This window comes from Carassius carassius, chromosome 30 (genome assembly GCF_963082965.1).
Source record: "Carassius carassius chromosome 30, fCarCar2.1, whole genome shotgun sequence".
NCBI lineage: Eukaryota > Metazoa > Chordata > Actinopteri > Cypriniformes > Cyprinidae > Carassius > Carassius carassius.
Genome location: NC_081784.1, coordinates 23,236,109 through 23,257,934, shown reverse-complemented (window position 1 = coordinate 23,257,934; position 21,826 = coordinate 23,236,109). Strand labels below are relative to the sequence as shown.

Here is a 21,826-nt window from a genome sequence, read left to right as displayed (position 1 = left end):
GTATTGAACAATCATTTATTGTAAATTACAATATGCTTTAACGTAATTTCTACTGAAACTTGCATGCATTTAAAAATGATACTATAATTAAAAAATTACACATTTGCACTGATGAAGTTACGACTTCATCTAAAAAACTAAAACGTATTAACTTTAAATGTTATGTAATAATATAAAACATTGTATTATACTGCAGTTGAAATTAAAGCACTTTACATTTGCTTTAGTATCTTAGTAAAAACTTCAAAAAAAAAGATTAAAGATTATTTAAAAAAAATAATTATTATTTAAAATATGCTTTAAAGCAAAATTTTAATTATTCATTATTACAAAGTGATTCAATTAAATTCAATTCGAGTTTATTTGTATAGCGTTTTTTTACAATACAGATAAAACCAAATGAATGGACTTTTATCCACAAGGGTTGTTATGAAATAAAAATTGTATGAATAAATCTTTCCATCTTTAAAATGTGTAATGAGGATTGAAGAATCTATCACACAACTTATTAAATAAACAATATATGTAAATGTTAAATGAAAAAAGTATATTTTCTGTTATTATATTATATTGTTGTTACCCATATTATCCTGACAGCTAAAATGCTAGTAAGGTGTATCTTTACTTTAAGGTGTGTTTTTATTTAAAATACTGCTGCTTTTTTGTGGTTGTCGTTGGTTTTACCATTCATTCATGACTTCTACCTTTCCACTATGACTTTGTGTTATTACTGTTTGCACTTGTAAATATTTCTTATTAGAAGATGACGGGTTGTTACAAAACATCCTGATCATCACAGCTTTGTTGTGTCAACAACTTATCACCATTATGAAATCCACTGTTCTTAGAAATCTGATTTTTATATAATTCCCCTGATTGTTTAGTGCAGAAACATGCAGTGTTTATATTGCCCTGAAGCTGCCCTTGAGTCTCGGCTGAATTTGCTCTACATTCATTTACCTCTGGTATAGCAGGCCTGAGCAACTTTACTCGTGCACTGCAGAATCATGTTTCTCACCATCAGGAAATCTTCACCATAGCACTCAATGTAGTGATCCGCTGCACCACAAACACAAAAGGACCTTTAGTTTGTTCAGTTAGGCATGAAACAGCATTATGAAGGATTTCAGAAAATTGCAATGGTAACTCAAAAGAATAGAAAGTAAAATACTGTATGTTACACTAGTGTTCAAAGGTTTGGGGTCGGTAAGATTATTATTATCATTTTGTGTAGCGGAAATTAATACTTTTATTCAGCAAAGAAGCTGCCAATTTATCAAAAGTGACAGTAAAAACATTTATGTTATTTTGAACTTGGACTTTTTTTTTCAACATGGATTATAACAAGAAATGTTTCTCGAGCACCTAATTATCATATTAAGATGATGCTGAAAATTCAGCTTTGAATCACAGTAATCTTACAAGTTAAAATATATTCAAATAGAAAATATTTATTTTAAAATGTAATAATAGTTCACAATATTTTGATTGTTTGATTATAGTGTTTATCTCATATTACTATGGTATTACCACAATTGTGTTTTTAATCACTTTATCTATTAATTACATTGCATTTCCACTCTTATTATTCACATTTTATGTTCATGTTACTGTGTATTCACAAATGCTGAGCAATACTAATGAACTAAATTACTAGCAAAACTCGAATTGAATTTAGACATTGCCTTTTATTACTTTTATTTATTTTACTTTTTTGTAATAACCTCCAACCATTCTCCACACTGGCTTGTCCTCTAAATTGCCCATAGGAATATTAGGAATAAGCAAGTCTATTCCAGCATATCTGGACGGATGTATAGTCCATCACAGAGCCAGCACACACACACACACACATTCATTCACTCACTCACTCCTAAGGGCAATTTAGGATCTCTAATTCACCTGACCTGTATGTCTATGGATTGTGGGGGAAACCAGAGCACCCGGAGGAACCCCGCCCCAACACGGGGAGAACATGCAAACTCCCGGGTCAGCATGGACCTCAAATGAGTCACCGTGCCCCCCTGTTGTAGTAACATGTTATATTTACATAAAGGTTTTTAATTAAAATGGGTGTTTAGAGAATTGGAAAAATACTCTTCTTTGAAAGCAAAAATAAGTTGATGTTGTAGAAATCAATATCATTTCAGCTGTTCTCGGCAAGGATTCACAGCTTGCAACAATAAAGTAACATTCTTCAACAGTGATGGCAAACGATCTGAAATGACTTACCCATGCAGAGAGGCAGCAGCAGTAACAGAACGAACCAGGCTTTCATCTTGGGTCTGTGGTTTTGAAATAACTGCTGGAATATGAACTTTTGCTTTTTTATAGGGGTGGAGACGCAGGATCACGTGTTTCAAACACACACCAAACACAGAGTGTGCAAAGCGTAAACAGTCTTATCTCCACTGATACTTCTAGGAACACATAATGATGAAAGAGTATTCTCTGAATGAATGAGGTCAGCATAAAATATACAGATAAACCCTGCTTTACTGGATATTGTAGTGTTTTGATTACAAAGTGTTAAGAAACATGAAAGTGTATCATTTTATGGCCTTTAATTTAAATAATATGTATTATAATATACTATAGTACATACTTAATATATAAAATACACTTTTAAGATTTGACATAGCCTATACTACCAGCCCATATGGAAATGTAATAGTATGTGATGTATATTGCCTTTTATAAAGAGTGATATTGCCATAAAACCTGTATAATTGAAACATACGTACATTCTCTGGGTAGACATAATATGTAACAATATATTTTGTTGTTACATCATGTGACAATATTTCAGTTCTATGTGTTCTGAAATATAAACTGTATAACTAAATTGTGAGATTATCATCTTTAAAACATGCAATGATGATCATTTAATTGAAGTATCTATTTTTAACACTGTTCTCAACTTATTAGCTAACGAATATATGTAAATATTAAATAAACAATATATTAAGAATAATGTATTTACAATATAACATTGTTTTATTAAATTAATAAATTAGGCATGATAATGTGAATCTCGCTTAGATTATTGTTTTAAATACATTATCCGGTAATGATTTTGGTTAACCTGCTCAATACATGTATAAATATTATGTATATATAGGCTATATATATATATATATATATATATTATTTAAATAATATGTTGCATAATTATGTAATATGAAGATATTTTTTTATTTTTATTTTTTTATGATTTATTTAAACAATTGCAAGCAAATTTAATACTTGGTTGATTTAATTTAGTCATACTACAGGGCCTGAATGCTTGAATATGATTGGCTGATGAACGTTCTGACGTGTGCAATTATTTTCTGGGAAATTTTCACAGCGAACGTAGTTCCCGGCAGCTCTCTTGACCGCATTACAGTCCCATATCACTTCGCATAGTTAACTGTGATAACGGTCACGCAGTTTGCACAAAAAGTAGTTGTCAGCGCTGCCCTGATGATTTTATCAGTTAGCCTATACGGCAGGGATCCTTAAATCTGGACCTCGAGATCCACTTTCCTGCAGAGTTTAGCTCTAACCCTAATCAAATACACCTGAGCATGATTATCAATGCCAATCAATAGTCTTTGGGATCATTAGAAAATTACAGGCAGGTGACTTTGATCAGGGTTGGAGCTAAACTCTGAAGTGCATTGGACCTTCAGGGCAAGATTTGAGGAAGGGGTTTATAGTGTAGCAACTTAAAGGCCACACATGATATTTATCGCTAGTGAGGAGAAAGCGCTGTTTAAAGAATTAGCCTAATTCACACAAGTTCTCTCTCTCTCTCTATCTCTCTCTCTCTCTCTCTGTGACTCTCTCACTCTCTTTCTAAAAACTTAAATAATAACTGCATTAGAATGCTATCAACAGCTCAAGCCTCCAATACCAGGTTTAAAATTACATTTTGGAACTAGCAAAAGAGGCGTTAGATGAGATGCAGAAGAAATAAACCTACTCACAATAGCGATTTAAGTACAAAAACCGGAAAAATCCCTTTAAATATATAATCTGATCGATGTCTTGAGGTGTGGTAACCGCAGTATTACTTATATAATTGCAAGAGTTTAAAGGGGTGGTTATGTCACAAACCCAGATAAACCCCGCCCTCCGGGAACACACAACAAATGGGGTGGGGCCATGGTGCGCTGCTTTAGAGAAGAGGAAGAGAAAACTAGGGCTGCATGTAAAAATCTGTGCATATATGAATCACGATTCTGTCTTCTAACGATTCTAATGTTTGAACAAGTTTCAAACCCAATGTTCTAAAGCAGTGGTTCTCAATCTTGTTCCTCGCGTCTCCCTACTCTGCATCTCTCTCTCTCTCTCTCATTCTGATCACAGTGGTGGTCAGTAACGGAGTAGCTCGAAGTATCTGTACTATACTGGAGAAGTATTATTTTGAGTAACTTTTACTTCAGTATATTCCAAAAGCATAAGATCGTACTTTTTATTTCACTACATTTCATAAAACATGTCATTACTCATAATTTATCACGTGCTCCGACACACAGAAGCGGTTTCTGATTTACGAACGAACTGAGTCTTTTCAATGAACCTTTTGAATTGGATTGGAAATCACGCCAAACGGTTCGTTTACGAATTAGAATGATCTGATTGCAGCTGTTCTAGTGTCGACAACTCACTGATTCACATGAACCGTTTAGTGCGAGTCTCCAGTGAACTGAATTCACAAATAAGAAGAACCGTGACAAACTGCTCCAACAAACTGTTCCATTAATACACGTATTTTCAAATCTTTAGACGCGCTCAAGGCGGTTTAGCGAATCACAACACACAGAGCTGACCAATCTCAGCCCATCATGTATTTTTGAGGGAGGGGCTTCATAATAACAGGAAATAAATTGAGGCGTTTGTCAGAGAAGGGACAGATTGGTGTGGAATGAAGGTAAATTATGTGAAAAAATAATGTGTTTTTAAAAAAAAAAATGAAGCATGAAGTGCATGCAGTGTTAGAATGCACCCAATAAACACAATCAAGCCTAGAAAAAAAAAAACCAAACAAACAGTAAACCCACCCCTTAATCTTTTTCATCTGTCAGGCGTCTCAAGCTCAGTTCCTAGAAAGCCCCAGCCCTGCAGTTTAGATTCAACCCTGATTAAAAGCACCTGATCCAGCTAATCAAGTCCTTCAAGCTTATTTGAAAGCCAAGGTTTTTGTTTTGGCTTTCTGCAAGCCTGCAGCCTAAGGCTTTCCAGGAACTGAATTTGACACCCCTGATCTACTTTATGCGAACACCACCACTCCCACTGCTGACACTTTAATGATGCATGAAGCATACAAAGACAGCTGCCGTTCACTACCTCTGTCACACTTCATTTCCCACCAGTTCACATTCCTGAGATCAACACTACATGTGAGAACATTGTGTTTATCTGTAAACAGAACTCTTTAATGCTGTGTCATCTGGGAACGCTTCTGTTGTGGGACATCCTGTGCTGTGTGGTGATATCCGTGCATAAGTGAATCCAGCACATGATGAACAGATAATGAGCTGGTTGTAATTGGAAGTTAAGAAGGATATGATGTGCCTGCTGTGCTTGACATACAGACAGATATAATGAATAATAAACATTTTCCTATGGTTATGAGAATAACAAAGCAGAACACATACCTGACACAACACAGAAAACAAGCAGCCTCTTTGAGTAAATGCCTCTGAAAAACTGCCTCTATAAAATAATATAATGTACACAGATCACCATATGCTCTCATTTCCATATTATATCACTCGAAAAAAGGAAAAAATTACATTCCTAATAAGTAAATTAACACTATTCACATGAATTGGACTGAAAATTTGAAATATAATAGCAATGATTATAATAAAGATTAAATAAGATTATCAGAGTGTCAAAAGAAACCATTCTCTCCCATGCTGTGAATCTTTACTTGATACATATATTTAACAGTATGTACGGTATTTACTTAATGATAATGTATCTAAATGTATTGTAGATCTTTGGCATCACACAAACACAAAAAACAAAAAAAAAAAAAAAAAAAATATATATATATATATATATATATATATATATATATAAAAGCCAATTCATAGTTTTCAAGTGACATTACACCTTTACAGGAACCCCCACATGGAGGGCAAAACAAGGCTTTCCTTTGCTGACCACCAGTTATTTTTATGAGGTTTGCATTAAGTAATAATGTAGTAAATTCAGTATACCCTTTATTGATGATAAATACTTTACACAGACAAGCAGATGAACTTAGAATATAAATGTGATGTGCAAATGTTTTCCCATACCAAACAGTTATAAAGAAAACATTTAGCCATGTAGCGTTCATATTCCGGGCTCATCTGCTTGCCCGCAGCACGCACCATCAATAAGGCCTGTACTGAATATGATCTTTTAATATCACTGTTTTGAAAGCACTTTAAGTGTTTTCACATAATTTTTTTTTGAATGTCATGCTGTTTTTAATAGAAATATTTTGCTGTGGGTGTTTTATATGAATTGCAAATGGCCAAAACTAGCATTTTCTTCACATATCGTTGTTTTATTCTTTTGAGACATGATCTAAATATTTGTGGATTGGAAACAGATGGAAAATTGACAGGCTTCGCTGCAGTTATGGATGTTTTGCCCGCCATGTCTTTGAAAACTATGAATAATCATTTTGGTACTTTGTTGTATGTGACATGTACAGTATAATGTAAAGTCTATAGGATATCTTGAGAATGTTGATACAGTATGTTTAGTCAGCTAGTTCTGGAGTGATGGTTACTGCCACCTTCACTGGCACAATTCTCAACGGCTCAGTATTACTGCCCTGCTCACTCACACATGGAGAGAAGAAAGGAATGAGCTTTTTGGTGGGCAGACGTGAGAAGGTGTAGATATGAGTCATGTCAAGTGAGTCATAAAAGGAGATTTCCTTTTTGTTGTTGTTCAAGCAGAAACGGATCCTATGTGGTTTTCTTTTCAAGTAGAGTCTAGTCCACGGTATTGTACTGGCACTGTATTGGCCACCCTCTCTTAAAGCCAGAGTCCAAAATCCACATTCGGAGTTGACATTCAGAATGCCCTGATGGCTCACAGACTCCATCACAACACCCAAGTCCCATTTAGTCTTATTCCCCACCTCCACCTCCCAACAGTGTATTCCTGCGTCGAGAGTTTCGTTACCCAGAACGCAAACACAGAGGTCAAAGCGCTCTGGGTTATCTGGGATGTCTGACTGTAACTCTCCGAAATGTACACTGGTCAAGTCCTCAGACAGTTTTAGCCATTTAGCTGCAGTGTTTGGATCCATTATTATGGGACCTGAAATGTGCAACAGTTTAAGTCCATGTAGACAGGGTTGAAAATGCTCAATGAATCTAAGAGTGTGTTTACACTTGTAGCAGTTCTGTTCTCTTGGTTCTTTTGGTCTGGACCAAAAATAAGTGATACATTTAGTCTGGTTTGGCTAGTCGTTTTTAACTCAGAATCTAAATATACATAACAAAAGCATATGGATACTGTCATAACTCATATCATGCCTGGACAGCTTTTATGATGAATATTTCAAATGGCAGCACTCACACTTCTTCAAATTAACTGCACAAACAGAGCTATTGCTATTGTTTTAATCAAACCAAACCTGCTAAGTGTGAACACACCTTAAATGATCCTAACACTTACTGTACTGCACTTGTCCCAACATCTTCTCCCACACTTTAAACTTCAGGTTTCCCAGGTGTTTAGCGACATCTACAAGAGAATCTGGCACTAAAACATTGTAGTCTTGAGGATTGTAAGGAACACTGCAACATAAAATGTATCAAATACTTTACATTGATGATATACCATAACATATTCATAATGGAAGAGAACATACTGCTTTATTTAAATAACATGGATGAATATATGAGTAAATCTTAGAAAACTGTCAAGAACATTTCCAGGTTGTGTTCTCAATAAAATAAAAAATAAAATCAAACATATTGATTCGAAACAATGTACTTTAGGGGTGTCCTTTTTTTCAGGAATATCACAATTCATGATTTTATCTTTTTCATGTTGGTTTTACTATTTTGCAAGTTGTCTGAGCAGTACAGCCAAACCAAATTCCCTATTTTGAAAACAAAGTCTTACAAGGTAACAAAATATAAAATAATATTAATAAAGAATGGTAGATATTTAGGCCAAAGTGGGAGAAGATAAGAATATTTGTCATTAAAATTAGAATAAAGATACGCACTACAAATACACATAATATATTGTATACAAATAAATAAAACAGTCCTTTATTTTTCAGATACATACAGTATGTGTAATTAGCAGCAGAATTCAAGAAATTGTATAAAAAAAATATAAAAATAAAATGCTATATAGTACATTAGTTATACATCGATTATTATTAAAACAACTGCATTAAAGAGCAGTGAGTGATTTTTCTCTTTGTATTTTTTGTTTTATTAACATTAAATTGATAGTTCATGGTAGTTTGTGATAGTATATATATATATATATATATATAAATATTTGTGTGTGTGCGTGTGTGTGTGTGTGTGCGTGTGTGTGTGTGTGTGTGCGTGTGTGTGTGTGTGTGTGTGTGTGTGTGTGTGTGCGTGTGTGCGTGCGTGCGAGTGTGCAAATGTTTTCAGATACACTCTCATATTACCTGTCAGTGTAGCTTTTATAAGCCTATAGGAATGGAGGAAACAAAAATTACAATAAATATTGAAAACTTAAATAGCATAAATTACTAAAAATATTTTTTAGAGGTAAGTGTCTTACAGGAAGCACTGCATGTTTTATCCATTATTGTCTGGTTACCTGGAGGAACTGGATATCTTCTCTTTCTAGATCTGTCTCTTTGTTTTGGATGGTGTCCGAGAAGCTGACTATTTTATTGCTGAGATCCTCCATTTTCTCCTGCATGATTTCACCTTTCATCTCTGCTTCATCTTCCAGCATTGAGATCCGTGCCGATTCCTCCAGCCGCAGGAAGTGATGCAACTGCTCAAAATCCTTTTTGATCAAATTCCTAGTGTGTTTGGTTTGTTCCTGTGGGAAAAATTTTCAGTCGGTGTATCTCATTTAATGTGATATGCAGATGAAGTTACACTATGACTCTGGTGATTGTGGTCAGTACCTTGATTAGCCGTGTTGTCCTAAGACACTCTTCCTTTTGTGTCTGGAAGGTCATTAGATCCTCCTTAAGTGGCGTTAATGAGAGCCTCACCTTTTTCTGAAGTTGGAAACTTATGAATTAGGTTCAGGTGTGAGAACAATGCTAAATTCTACATCCCTTGGACCCCAAGGTAGTCATTTGTAATGGATAAAAAACTATAATTTTTCTCTATTTTTCATGTTTGCTTGTTTTTGTTTACAGATATCAAGTTTACATCCTCATTCTCCTGTAGTCTGCCAGATTGTGTTTCCCAGCTATTACCAGCACCAGTCCTGCTGCATTGTTTGTTAAGTCTTATCCTATTTGTTTTGTCTAGGATTACATAGCTTTTCTGATGGATTATGTGTTTCTGCCTGGCAATTTATAGCAAGTCAGTCAGTATAGCTTTCCTGGCTTATAAACCCTAGTTCTCTTTCAAACATTCGTTCGGTATCACACTATGGGAATCGCCTCGGGACCAATCCTGGAAGCACCAATTACACCACTTCTGTCGGTGGCCACTTCTGTTTGGATGGGAAAATACTCTCTGTTAAAGTGTATATTTTCTTTTTGCTGTTGTTTATTTTGCATTGGGGACCAGTGCGTCAAGGCAGGTTCTCATTTTCTTTATCGAGAGGTTACAGCTTTTTCTCTTAATATTCCCTCACATTAAGTGGTGTATGAATTGTTACGATCTCGGAGCATTTACTGGAATAATTTGCGGTAAGACCCATTATCGAGAGGCACTTTGTGGTGACCTCTATGATCTCTTGGTTTTCACGTCTCTGTTACGGTGACTGCGAGATCATCCAGCTGCACAGCGAAAGGGAAAGATCCCTCTCGTCCATGCACATGCGGGTCAATGATCTCGTCTAAAGATTCTCACCTGCTGTGCATAGCGTATTTGAGAGTTAGACATGCACATGCTGCGCTTACTAATCCCGAGTGCTACCCGCACTGCTCTCACTTCCCGTCAAGGGTTTTGGAGCACAGAGTAAGAATAAAGGGGACCCGAGTTTTTCCGGCGCCTCACGCTGAAATGAACGAGTTTGCTTCGCGGGCTCAGTACAGCTGGGGAGAGTAAATGGACGATATCTCTGGAACTTGCTACACTCTTTGAATCACACCCTTTGGCAGGGGACAACGAGGAGGAAGATTTATATGATGGGAAGAGGCTGCCATCACGTGCTTCCCCAATCAAGCAACGGCTACCAGCCGTTCCAGCATATGTTACAGAGATGTGGCGCTACTGGGACACACTTCTCAGATAGGGTTCTTGTTAAAGGTTTTTCTCGGCTGGATGTTCATAATATGGAAGAGTTGGGGATGTCCAACCTATCTCCAGTCAAATTGTCAGTGGCAAGTCACCTCCACCCCAATTGACGTGCATCCCTATCCTCCTCCTCTCCTTCTCTACAAGGAAGGACAGAGAGGTTGTCTGCTTCTATTTTCAAAAAATTTACTGCTCCTCTGCCCTGGCTGTCAGAGCCCTAAATGCCACCTCACTACTCACAGCATACCAAGCTGAGCTCAAGGAGGAAATGGGGAGGCAGATTGATGCTGGGTCACCCGATTCAGCTTTGTGGGAAGAGATCTATGTCATTGCAGATCTCAACCTGCGTTCATCAAGGGGAGCGGTCCAGAGCTGTGGCCGCAGCATGGGCTTGGCCGTGGTGGGTGAAAGGGCTCTGTGGTTGGGCCTGATGGGCTTATCAGAAAGGGAGAAGGCAGATTTTCTCAATGCCCCGGCGGAGCCAAAAGTCCTTTTTGGAACTGCAGTGACAAATATGTGTCAGCTGTACAACTTGCGCAAGAAGGATGGGGAAGTTTTTGAAACATGCCTTCCCAGGTAGCCGACTGCTCGGCCACTTCAACCCATGCATCCAGGGTTTGCCTCTCCTTCCGGGGGGGTCAGTCAGGGTACAGAAATCCTGACTCAAGATGGCGCTGCTGAGCCCGGTCACCGTCCAGGTCGCTCTGCTTAGATTGTGTTTTTATTTACTTTTTTACCTACTTTTGCTTTCTCTTTTTACACACATAACCTAAGTTTTGAGAATTACATAAATATTCGTTTTCAAAAAGTTTGCTGCTAAACTGATTTTAGATCTTTGTTTCAGTTGTTTCTGTGATGTACTGAAATATAATTACAAGCACTTCATACGTTTCAACGTGACATTTATGCAAAGAGTCAGTATTTGCAGTGTTGGCCCTTCTTTTTCAGGACCTCTGCAATTCGACTGGGCGTGCTCTCAATCAACTTCTGGGCCAAATTCTGACTGATAGCAACCCATTCTTTCATAATCACATCTTGGAGTTTGTCAGAATTAATGGGTTTTTGTTTTTCCACCCGCCTCTTGAGGATTGACCACAAGTTCTCAATGGGATTAAGATCCGTGGAGTTTCCAGGCCATGGACCCAAAATTTCAACATTCTGGTCCCCGAGCCACTTAGTTCTCACTTTTGCCTTATGGCACGGTGCTCCATCGTGCTGGAAAATGCATTGTTCTTCACCAAACTGTTGTTGGATTGCTGGAAGAAGTTGCTGTTGGAGGGTGTTTTGGCACCATTCTTTATTCATGGCTGTGTATTTGGGCAGAATTGTGAGTGAGCCCACTCCCTTGGATGAGAAGCAACCCCACACATGAATGGTGTCAGGATGCTTTACTGTTGGCATGACACAGGACTGATGGTAGCACTCAATCTGTCCCTGATGTTTTTTTGGAGAGAAGTGGCTTCTTTGCTGCCCTTCTTGACACAAGGCCATCTTCCAAAAGTCTTCGTCTCACTGTTCGTGCAGATGCGCTCACACCTGCCTGCTGCCATTCCTGAGCAAGCTCTGCACTGGTGGCACTCCGATCCTGCAGCTGAATCCTCTTTAGGAGACGATCCTGGCGCTTGCTGGACTTTCTTGGACGCCCTGAAGCCTTCTTTACAAGAATTGAACCTCTTTCCTTGAAGTTCTTGATGATCCTATAAATTGTTGATTTAGGTGCAATCTTAGTAGCCACAATATCCTTGCCTGTGAAGCCATTTTTATGCAACGCAATGATGGCTGCACGCGTTTCTTTGCAGGTCACCATGGTTAACAATGGAAGAACAATGATTTCAAGCATCACCCTCCTTTTAACATGTCAAGTCTGCCATTCTAACCCAATCAGCCTGACATAATGATCTCCAGCCTTGTGCTCGTCAACATTCTCACCTGAGTTAACAAGACTATTACTGATCTCAGCAGGTCCTTTAATGACTCGTTTAATAATTTAATAATCATCGTTTCATCACAATTTCACCATCAAGTTAGGCACATCAACCATAACTCTTTCAAAAACAGCTAGAAGCCTTGGAGTTATGATTGATGATCAGCTGACTTTCTCAGACCACATTGCTAAAACTGTCCGATCCTGCAGATTTGCTTTATTCAACATCAAGAAGATCAAGCCCTTTCTTTCGGAACATGCTGCACAACTCATTGTTCAAGCTCTTGTTCTGTCCAGGCTGGACTATTGCAATGCCCTCTTGGCAGGTCTTCCAGCCAATTCGATCAAACCTTTACAATTAATTCAGAACGCGGCAGCAAGATAAATTTTTAATGAGCCAAAAAGAATACATGTAACACCTCTGTTTATCAATTTGCACTGGCTTCCAATAGCTGCTCATATAAAATTCAAGGCATTGATGTTTGCCTACAAAACTACCACTGGCTCTGCACCCATTTACCTAAATTTGTTACTTCAGACTTATGTGCCCTCTAGAAGCTTGCGTTCTGCAAGTGAACGTCGCTTGATTGTGCCATCCCAAAGAAGCACAAAGTCACTTTTACGGACTTTTAAATTAAATGTTCCCTCCTGGTGGAATGACCTCCCCAACTCTATCCGGACAGCTGAGTCCTTAGCCATCTTCAAGAATCGGCTTAAAACACATCTCTTCCATCTTTATTTGACCTTTAACACTCACTATTCTAATTCTATTCTTTAAAAAAATCTAACTACCTTTCTAATCTTTTTATATTCCATTTTCTTTTCATTAATTATGCAATTGTATGTGTGTGTATGTATGTGTAAAGACCTCTAACACTATCTTGCTCTATTCTTTTTTTATTCTAACTGTTTTCTTTATATTATATTATTTAAAATCCCATGCTAAGTGTACTGTGTTAACCTAACTGAGACTTGTTATAGCACTTATATATCATTGCTTTTTTGTTGTTTTTGATTGCTCCCACTGTCCTCATCTGTAAGTCGCTTAGGATAAAAGCGTCTGCTAAATGAATAAATAAATGTAGACTGGGACATGTTTTGGGCAAGTTCATCTGACGTCAGCAAGTTCACGGATGTAGCATTAAGCTTTATAAGCACGCTAGCCGAACAAGCTTTGGATACAATAACTATAAGGACCTTCTCTAATCAGAAACCGTGGGTGGACAGAACAATCCGTGCAGCAGTAAACAAATGCACTGCTACTTATAACACCGATCTTCTGTCAGGAAACATGAGCGAGTATAAAGCATCTTGTTATGTTCTCCGATACGCAGTAAGAGCCACCAAATACAGATACAGGGAACGCATAGAGTCACATTTCCAGCAAAATGACTCCCGACGCATGTGGCAAGGACTAACGACCTTCTGTGCATTTGGAAATAAATCCTCTGCAGAGGTGAGAGCAGATCCGTCACTGGCTGATGAGCTAAACACTTTCTACGGCCGCTTTGAAAGCGATCTAAGCAGCGCGAGTCTGCTGATCAGCACGTCAGGAAGCAGCAGTCAGAGCAGTGATCATCATGTGATCACCGTGTCAGATGACGAGGTTCGGAGGGCACTAAAGCGAGTGAATGTCAGGAAAGCAGCTGGACCTGATGGGATTTCTGGCCGTGTTCTGAGGACCTGCGCTGATCAGCTCGCTGGTTTGTTTACATCCATTTTTAATCGGTTGTTCCCACCTACTTCAAAAAATCTTTCATCATCCCCGTGCCTAAGAACAATAAACCCTCTTGTCTGAATGACTATCGTCCAGTTACCCTCACATCAATAGTCATGAAGGTCTTCGAGGGACTGGTTAAAAATGTCATCTGCTCCTCCATCCCGGATACTTTGGACCCTCTTCAGTTTGCCTATCGCCCAAACAGATCCACTGATGATGCCGTCTCTCACATCCTGCACTCTTCTCTCACACACATTGACAGCAATAACGGGAACTATGTAAGGCTGCTATTTATAGACTATAGCTCAGCTTTTAATACTATAGTCCCCATAAAGCTAGTTTCTAAACTCATGGACCTCGGCCTGAATTCTTCACTCTGCAACTGGATTCTTGATTTCCTCACTGGAAGACCTAAGTGGTGAAAGTAGGCCAGTACACCTCCAACTCCATCACCCTGAACGTAGGCCTCTCCCGTTGCACAGATACCTCCTCTCACAAGCTCGAGATTTTTCATCCAGCACCGGACAAATTGGCTCTTTGGGCCTGGCCCGTGAGAGGTTGAATTTAACTGTTACAGGTTTGCCTCCGAGGGTAATTGCAACAATTCAAAATGCAAGACTGGCTTCGACACACTCTGCATATGATAGGAAATTGTTTGTATTTGAATTGTGGTTTGCGCAAAGGCAAACTGTACCTTTTCAATGTTCAGTGGCAGAGGTGTTGTGTTTTCTTTTAGATAAGGGGAGAGCATTCTCTACCGTAAAGGTTTTTCTTGCTACAATTTCTGCTTGCCATGTGGGGATTGACAGGAATACTATAGGCCAACAGCCACTTGTGTGCATGTTTATGAGGGGTGCGTGGCGTCTGAACAGGATTTCTGACGAGTATCTCTCAAGACTAACCCAGCGTTTGTGCCTAAGGTGAGCGAGTCAACTTTCGCCTGTAGACAGGTGGATTTACTGGCTTTTCACGTCCCCCTTTTTCTTTGCCGGAAGACGAGCGGCTTCATTGTTTGTGCCCTGTCTGTGCGTTGTGTAACTATGTGGACAGGACGTAGGGATTAAGAAAGAGTTATCAGTTATTTGTTTCATGGGCTGATTCTAATAAAGGTAAACCTATTTCTCATCAGCGCCTGTTCCACTGGCTGGTGGAAGCTATTATATTTTGTTATAATAGCATGGGTCTAAGTCCTACAGAGGGGCTGAAGACTCATAGTGCCCGTGGATTAGTCACCTCGTGGAGAGCGAGGTATCTCACCACACTTCCCTCCTTGCAGTAGCACGGGAAAGAGATTTGCTGAGAATGAAGTGGAGACCGTTATGCAGTGGTCTATACTAGGGAGGCGGGTGTCCCTCATCACTGTCGTGATTGGTCTGTCAACCGACAGACGTGGTGTAATTGGTGCTTCCAGGATTGGTCATGCCTGAGGCGATTCCCATTGTGAGATACCTCACTCATGTTATCAGAGAACCGGGGTTACGTAAGTACCCTAAAGTTTCCGGTCCTGCCTGCGTTTGTTTATCGGCTGGAATAACTTTTTTTTGCTGTTTTACCTGCCTTTCCTGCCATTCACTGTTTTGTTAAACATATGTCTGCAAAATTTTCACATTTATTTTTCAATATATAGTCATTTTTGACACTTTTTTTAAGTTTTAAGTTACAACATAATACAATTAACTGCAAAAAAAGGTAACCCTTTAGAATACTTTTCCATTTGATAACATAGGTAAGTGACATGAACTAATACCTAAGTTTACCTAATACCTATTACCTGAGTAAACACGCCTCTATTTCGTGCACTTGAACACCATTGGCGGGCAAATTGTCTCCAGCAAGATTTCATAAGGCTTCAGTAGATTTGAGAAAGGAGGGGATAACCCCAAAGTGTCTCGTCCCCTTCTCTCTCAGGGAACAGAGGTTATATTATGTAGGTCACAAGAGACGTTTCATGTTTCAAACAGAGATGGCGATAGAAAGGCAAAAGTTACATACCGCAGCTTTAACTAATAGGACATTATTTTAAAGTGACAATAATAAATAAATAAATACAATTCTCATGCTTTGACCCTTTAAAACGTTTTGAGGATGCAAAATACACAAATACACTTGTTTTTACTACAGAACCGTTGCAGCTTGATTTAGTGTACTTACAATAATAATCACTGCATAAGCATCTATATGCTTGAAATTTAATGTTTTACAAGACCTTAAGTTCTTGGACAGCTTCCTCTAGTGGAATAATTTGATGGTCCTTGTGCTTCTTAGATCGCTGACAAACCATACACAAAGCCTCCTGGTCATCCTCGCAAAAGAAGAAGAATCTCTTTTTATGCACACTACAGCGCTCCTCAGGACTCTGTGTTGATTCCGTTTCTTGACTCTCTTCCTTGGATTGTTCTGTCCATTCTAAACTAGACTGTTGCCGGACTCGAAAACTCTCCACTATGTTTCTCAGAACCAAACTAGCTGGAGGCCTTTCACTGAGACATGGCGTCCTACAAACAGGGCATATTCTTTTGAACTGACCGTTCCAGCAGTTGTCAATGCATGTCTTGCAGAAACTATGGCTGCATTCCAGAACCACAGGGTTGGTGAACAGCTCAAAGCACACAGGGCAGTGCAGATCTTCTTCTGAAAATGAAGCTTGGTAGGCCATCTCAGTAGGTTTTCTTTTCAAAATCTTTCCAAGGTTGGGTTGAGGTCTCTGGTGTGTGCTGCGGAATAATGTTACTTTCATTTTCTCCCAATCAGTTGAAACCTCAGTGGTTTAAGAATGTTGTTTAGCAGGTATAACTAGGCAAGGCAAGTCAAGTTTATTTATATAGCACATTTCGTACACAGTGGTAATTCAAAGTGCTTTACATAAAAGAACTTAAATTTATGAATTTAAAACAGTTAGAAAATGATTTTATTTTTTAAATAAATAAAAACATAAAAAAATAAAAAATAAAATAAAAAACAGTGAAAATATAGTGCAATCAGTTCGGACATTTCACAGTGCTCATTCAATAAATGCACAGCTAAACAGATGAGTTTTAACTCTAGATTTAAATGTGACTAGTGTTTTAGCACATCTGATCTCTTCTGGAAGCTGATTCCAACTGCGGGCGGCATAGTAACTAAAGGCGGACTCCCCTTGTTTTGTGTGAACCCTTGGTATTTCTAACTGACTCGATCCTAATGTTCTGAGTGCTCTGTTAGGTTTATATTCAGTGAGCATATCTGCAATATATTTCAGTCCTAGGGCATTTAGTGACTTATATACGAGTAAAAGTACTTTAAAATCAATCCTAAATGTAACTGGAAGCCAGTGTAAGGACCTGAGGACTGGGGTGATATGCTCAGATTTTCTTGTTCTAGTCAGAATCCTGGCAGCAGCATTCTGGATAAGCTGCAGCTGTCTAATTGTCTTTTTGGGAAGGCCGGTGAGGAGCCCATTACAATAGTCCACCCTGCTGGTCCAAGTCTTGGCTGGAAACAAAACACCCTTATGAAACAAAAATATATTGCAGTATATTGGAAAATATCATGTAATATATTAGGCATATATTTTTATATATATATTTTTTTCCAATATATTGCAATATATTGAAAGCGGCAATCATTTGTATATTTTGTAATATATTATATAATATATGAATCATCAATATATTATTAAATGTATTCAAATATATAAAATATTAGAAAATAAAAAGGGAAAATAATATATTACAATGTATTACAATATATTTTAAGAAATATATTGGCAAATATATTTTCCTTTCGCAAGGGCATCTAATTCTTGCAATGTTTTTTAAATGATTGTATGCTGATTTAGTTACTGCTTTGACATGACTACTGAAACTAAGGTCGATCTCCAGAATCACACCAATGTTCCTGACTTGATTTTTAGTTGTTTGGCCCCTAGAGTCAAGGTATGCATTCACCTTGAAAACTTCATCTTTGTTTCCAAACGCAATGATATCAGTTTTTTCTTTGTTTAACTGAAGAAAGTTCTGGCACATCCAACTATTAATTTCATCAATGCATTGGCAGAGGGAGTCAATGGGGCTGTAGTCATTTGGAGATAAGGCTAGGTAAATCTGGGTATCATCAGCATAGCTGTGATAGGCAATTTGGTTCTTTCTCATTATTTGACTTAGTGGGAGCATATACAGGCTAAACAAGAGCGGTGCGAGAATTGACCCTTGTGGGACTCCGCATGTCATGGATGTCCACTTAGACTTATGCTCTCCTAGATTCACATAATAGCCTCTCCCTTCTAAGCACTGTATGACCTGAACCATTTGAGAACCATCCCAGAAAGCCCGACCCAGTTTTCCAGTCTATCTAGTTGTATGTTACGATTGACAGTGTCAAACGCAGCACTGAGATCTAGCAATACCAGCACTGTTATTTTGCCAGAGAATTTAAGCGAATATCATTTATTATCTTAATGAGTGCTGTCTCTGTGCTGTGATGCGGTTGAAAACCAGATTGAAAATTTGAGTTTAAGTATTTGTTCAGCTGATTAAACTACCAGTTAAGCACACTTTCGAAAAAAGATGTGGGAAGTGTCTCAAGATAGCAGGTTGGCGATTTTAGGTGCTACACTATGTCTTCCAGAATTTTGATATCAATTGCTTCAAAAATAGACGTAGTATCTTTTTGATATTGTGGCCTAATCAGTCTGACCTCTGCTTTACTTGAGGATGTGCTAATCGCCTTCCTGATATTGATGATCTTCTCTGAAAAGAAGGATGCAAACTCATTGCATTTGCTGTCTGAGAGCATTTTACTGGGAATCTGACTTGGGGGGTTTGTCAGTCTCTCAACAGTAGCAAAAAGATTACGAGTGTTATTTAAGTTACTGTTTATAAGGTTTGAGAAGAAATTCTGTCTAGCCGTGGCTAGTTTCACATTAAAAGCATGAAGGCTATCTACTAAAATAAACAAGTAGATCCTAAACAAAAGTGATAACCTGAGTAACACTGATTGTTGCTAACAAATATTTCCCCTTTTTTGTTCTGAACATGGTATACTGTAAAACATGAACATGTTTTATAAACATAAATGTGCAATTAAATTCAGCCTGGTATATTTTGTTCGTTTGAAGGTAATTAATATTTAAAAAGGAGAGGACCATATCTTCATTTGTTTCTGATTATTATGGCCCTTTATATATTCTCATATGTGATCTAGAAGTTAGTACAAATGTTTTTCTAGTCCTGAATGCATGAAGATCTCTCCTCATACTAAAATGACTTCCTGTGTGTCAACAAGTTTTGTGACAATTTCCATCTTAGCCATGTTCCCTTAGTGTTTGTTATTTCATTTATTACCACTAGAGAGTGCACATGCCACAAAAGTGGGCAATCAAAACTTTATTTATTTTTTATTTTTTTTGGAAAACACATTTAAGCTTTAATCATATACCATGACTGATAAATTTATATCAACACAATGCATACTTTATGCAATAATGCAACAATAAAGTATGTTTACTGTTATGTGTTATTATTATTAAAAAAAACATTTCTATTTTGCTACCTTTTTATCATTTTAATGACATTTTGCCTTGACTACTGTTCCAGAATAGAAGCACGATCCATTTAATACGTGCTGCTGCGTGTCTTTGTGTCAATCATAAACCCCTCAAAATTACAGTGTCTAGCCAAACTAAGATCCATTCCTTATTCCTTTAGTATAAAAAGTATTTTTTTTAGTTGTTCACTCCAGAAACATTTCTCCAATAATCTGCAGTTACACTGATCATTTTGCAGTGTCAAATTAGTAAAATGGAAAACTCATAATTTATATCAGATGATTATCTCCGAGTCTGGCCTGAGAGTATAAAAATAGGCCACATTCTGACAGTGGAGTTAAGGTCATTCCTGTCATCTTTTCAATTTCTTCTGAAAAGCCGAATCCATCCTGCTCTACTTTCCACTGAGTGAAAACGTATGTGTGCACCCCTGTGTGTGTGTGTCAGAATTTCTGATAGCCAGCAGATATTTGAGTGATGATTGTGTATGAGGAGATGTCTGATTAGAAGAATGTTGAAATCAGTAAAATGCTCCAGAAGTTGTTTAGTCCAGCTTCTATCACAGAGGGAACCAAAAAAGTGTGTGCTTCAGTGTGTAGAGCCACCTGTCAATCATGTACGAGTGCCGATGCAGTCTTTCACTCCTCAGCAGGATGAGGGACAGATTAAGTGTGCCCAATGCATACTGACACCATGTGCTCACACCTCCATTACCACTAGAAAAAAATAAATAAATCTGGCACCACATAAATTGCAGCTTGCATCAAACCCAAACAATTTCAGCAAAATACCAATTAAAATATTAATATCAGCTGCTCATTACAAAGGGACGATATGCGCAGGCAGTGTATTAAAATAATGCTAGCTCTTTTTTATGAAGTGTATTACAAAAAAAGAAAAAAAGAAGATCAAAAAAAGAAGAAAAGCAAAGAAACAAAAATTGTTATTATTATTTATTTATTTTTTGTGGAATTGCTCTTCATAGTTGTTTTCTATAGGTGGTTATTATTCATTTTGGCAATGACCCTATAATGGGATGTTATACTTCATTAAACAAACTCAAGCTAAATTCAGTCCTTTTGATGATTATGGCTGTCATACTATGGCTCATCTTTAAAAAAACAAGGTACTCTTATTGTGTGATTTAGTCCCACATTAGGCCCATTACAATGTCTGTAAACAATTTGACGCCTCACCCCTGTACCCTTACAAAGAGAGTTTCAATTCAAGCGAAGCTGAAGTGGGCAATCAGAAAATAAGGCTGATGGCTTTTTGTCATGCTTTTCCAGTTATATGAGTCACATGAATTTAATGGCAGGGACTCATTTGAACGAAGCTCTTGTGTTCCCCACAGGGGAGATATTTGCAATACTTTGAGTCCAGGCAATACAATCATCTTGGAGCTGTAGCGTATCAGACCCGAACCAGACAAATTAAAGAGCCGATCAGAACTGTGGTTGAAGCACGAGCCGAATTCCTCAGAAAGGCAACAGGATGTTGTAATTCATTCCTAGTGCCACAAGTCAGAAACAAGTTACCAACCAACCAACTCTTTCACAGAACAGCTTTTGACATTAACACCATTAGAACAATTATTGACCATTTCAATTCGGAGAAGAGATTGTCAAATTTGGGGCAAGTAATCAAGATGCAACGCCGGACATCACATGTAAACCCATGAGAGTAATACACAAGATGCTTGGATTGACTTCCCCCCAATTAGCAGAACCAGACAGAAATTCCTAAGGGGACCTCTTAACCTCTGGTCTCCACAGAAATCTTTATATCAGAGAATGGCAAAGAAACTGTCTTTTCTAGATATAAATGGACCAAAATGAACTCAAAATGACTTATAAATGAATATCAGTCCACCGCTTAACTCCATATTCATTTATTTGTAACCCACACATTTGACTATCATGTTTAATCACTTATTGTGTATGTCTTTTAATAACTATTGGATAGCTTAAAATTAAATTTTATGCATTTAGCAGAAGGTTTTATCCAAAGCGACTTACAGTGCATTCAGGCTATCACTTTTTACCTATCATGTGTTCCCGGGGATAAAGCTTAAGGATACATATTCATGTTTAGTGTGTACGTGTTTGAATCTGTTAGCTTGAAACAGTCCTGACCGTCAGTTATTTGTCAAATGCATCATATTCTTGTTATAGGAATCATGTCCAAAATTAGACCCTGCAAGAGCGGGAAAATTCGGACCACATGCTTTATGA

At 37.8% G+C, this 21,826-nt stretch overlaps 1 protein-coding gene across 1 annotated transcript; it reads right to left on the bottom strand.

Moving 5' to 3' along the window:
* Positions 1–6,671: 6,671 nt before the first annotated feature.
* On the bottom strand, positions 6,672–16,774 carry LOC132111198 (zinc-binding protein A33-like). Its single transcript, XM_059518354.1, has 6 exons — positions 16,275–16,774; positions 9,134–9,229; positions 8,815–9,045; positions 8,660–8,682; positions 7,678–7,799; positions 6,672–7,317 (listed from the first exon to the last, which is right to left on the bottom strand). The coding sequence occupies exons 1-6, from the start codon at positions 16,722–16,724 to the stop codon at positions 6,749–6,751; spliced, it is 1,491 nt and encodes a 496-aa protein (XP_059374337.1). The 5' UTR covers positions 16,725–16,774; the 3' UTR covers positions 6,672–6,748.
* Between the last annotated feature and the right edge of the window lie 5,052 nt (positions 16,775–21,826).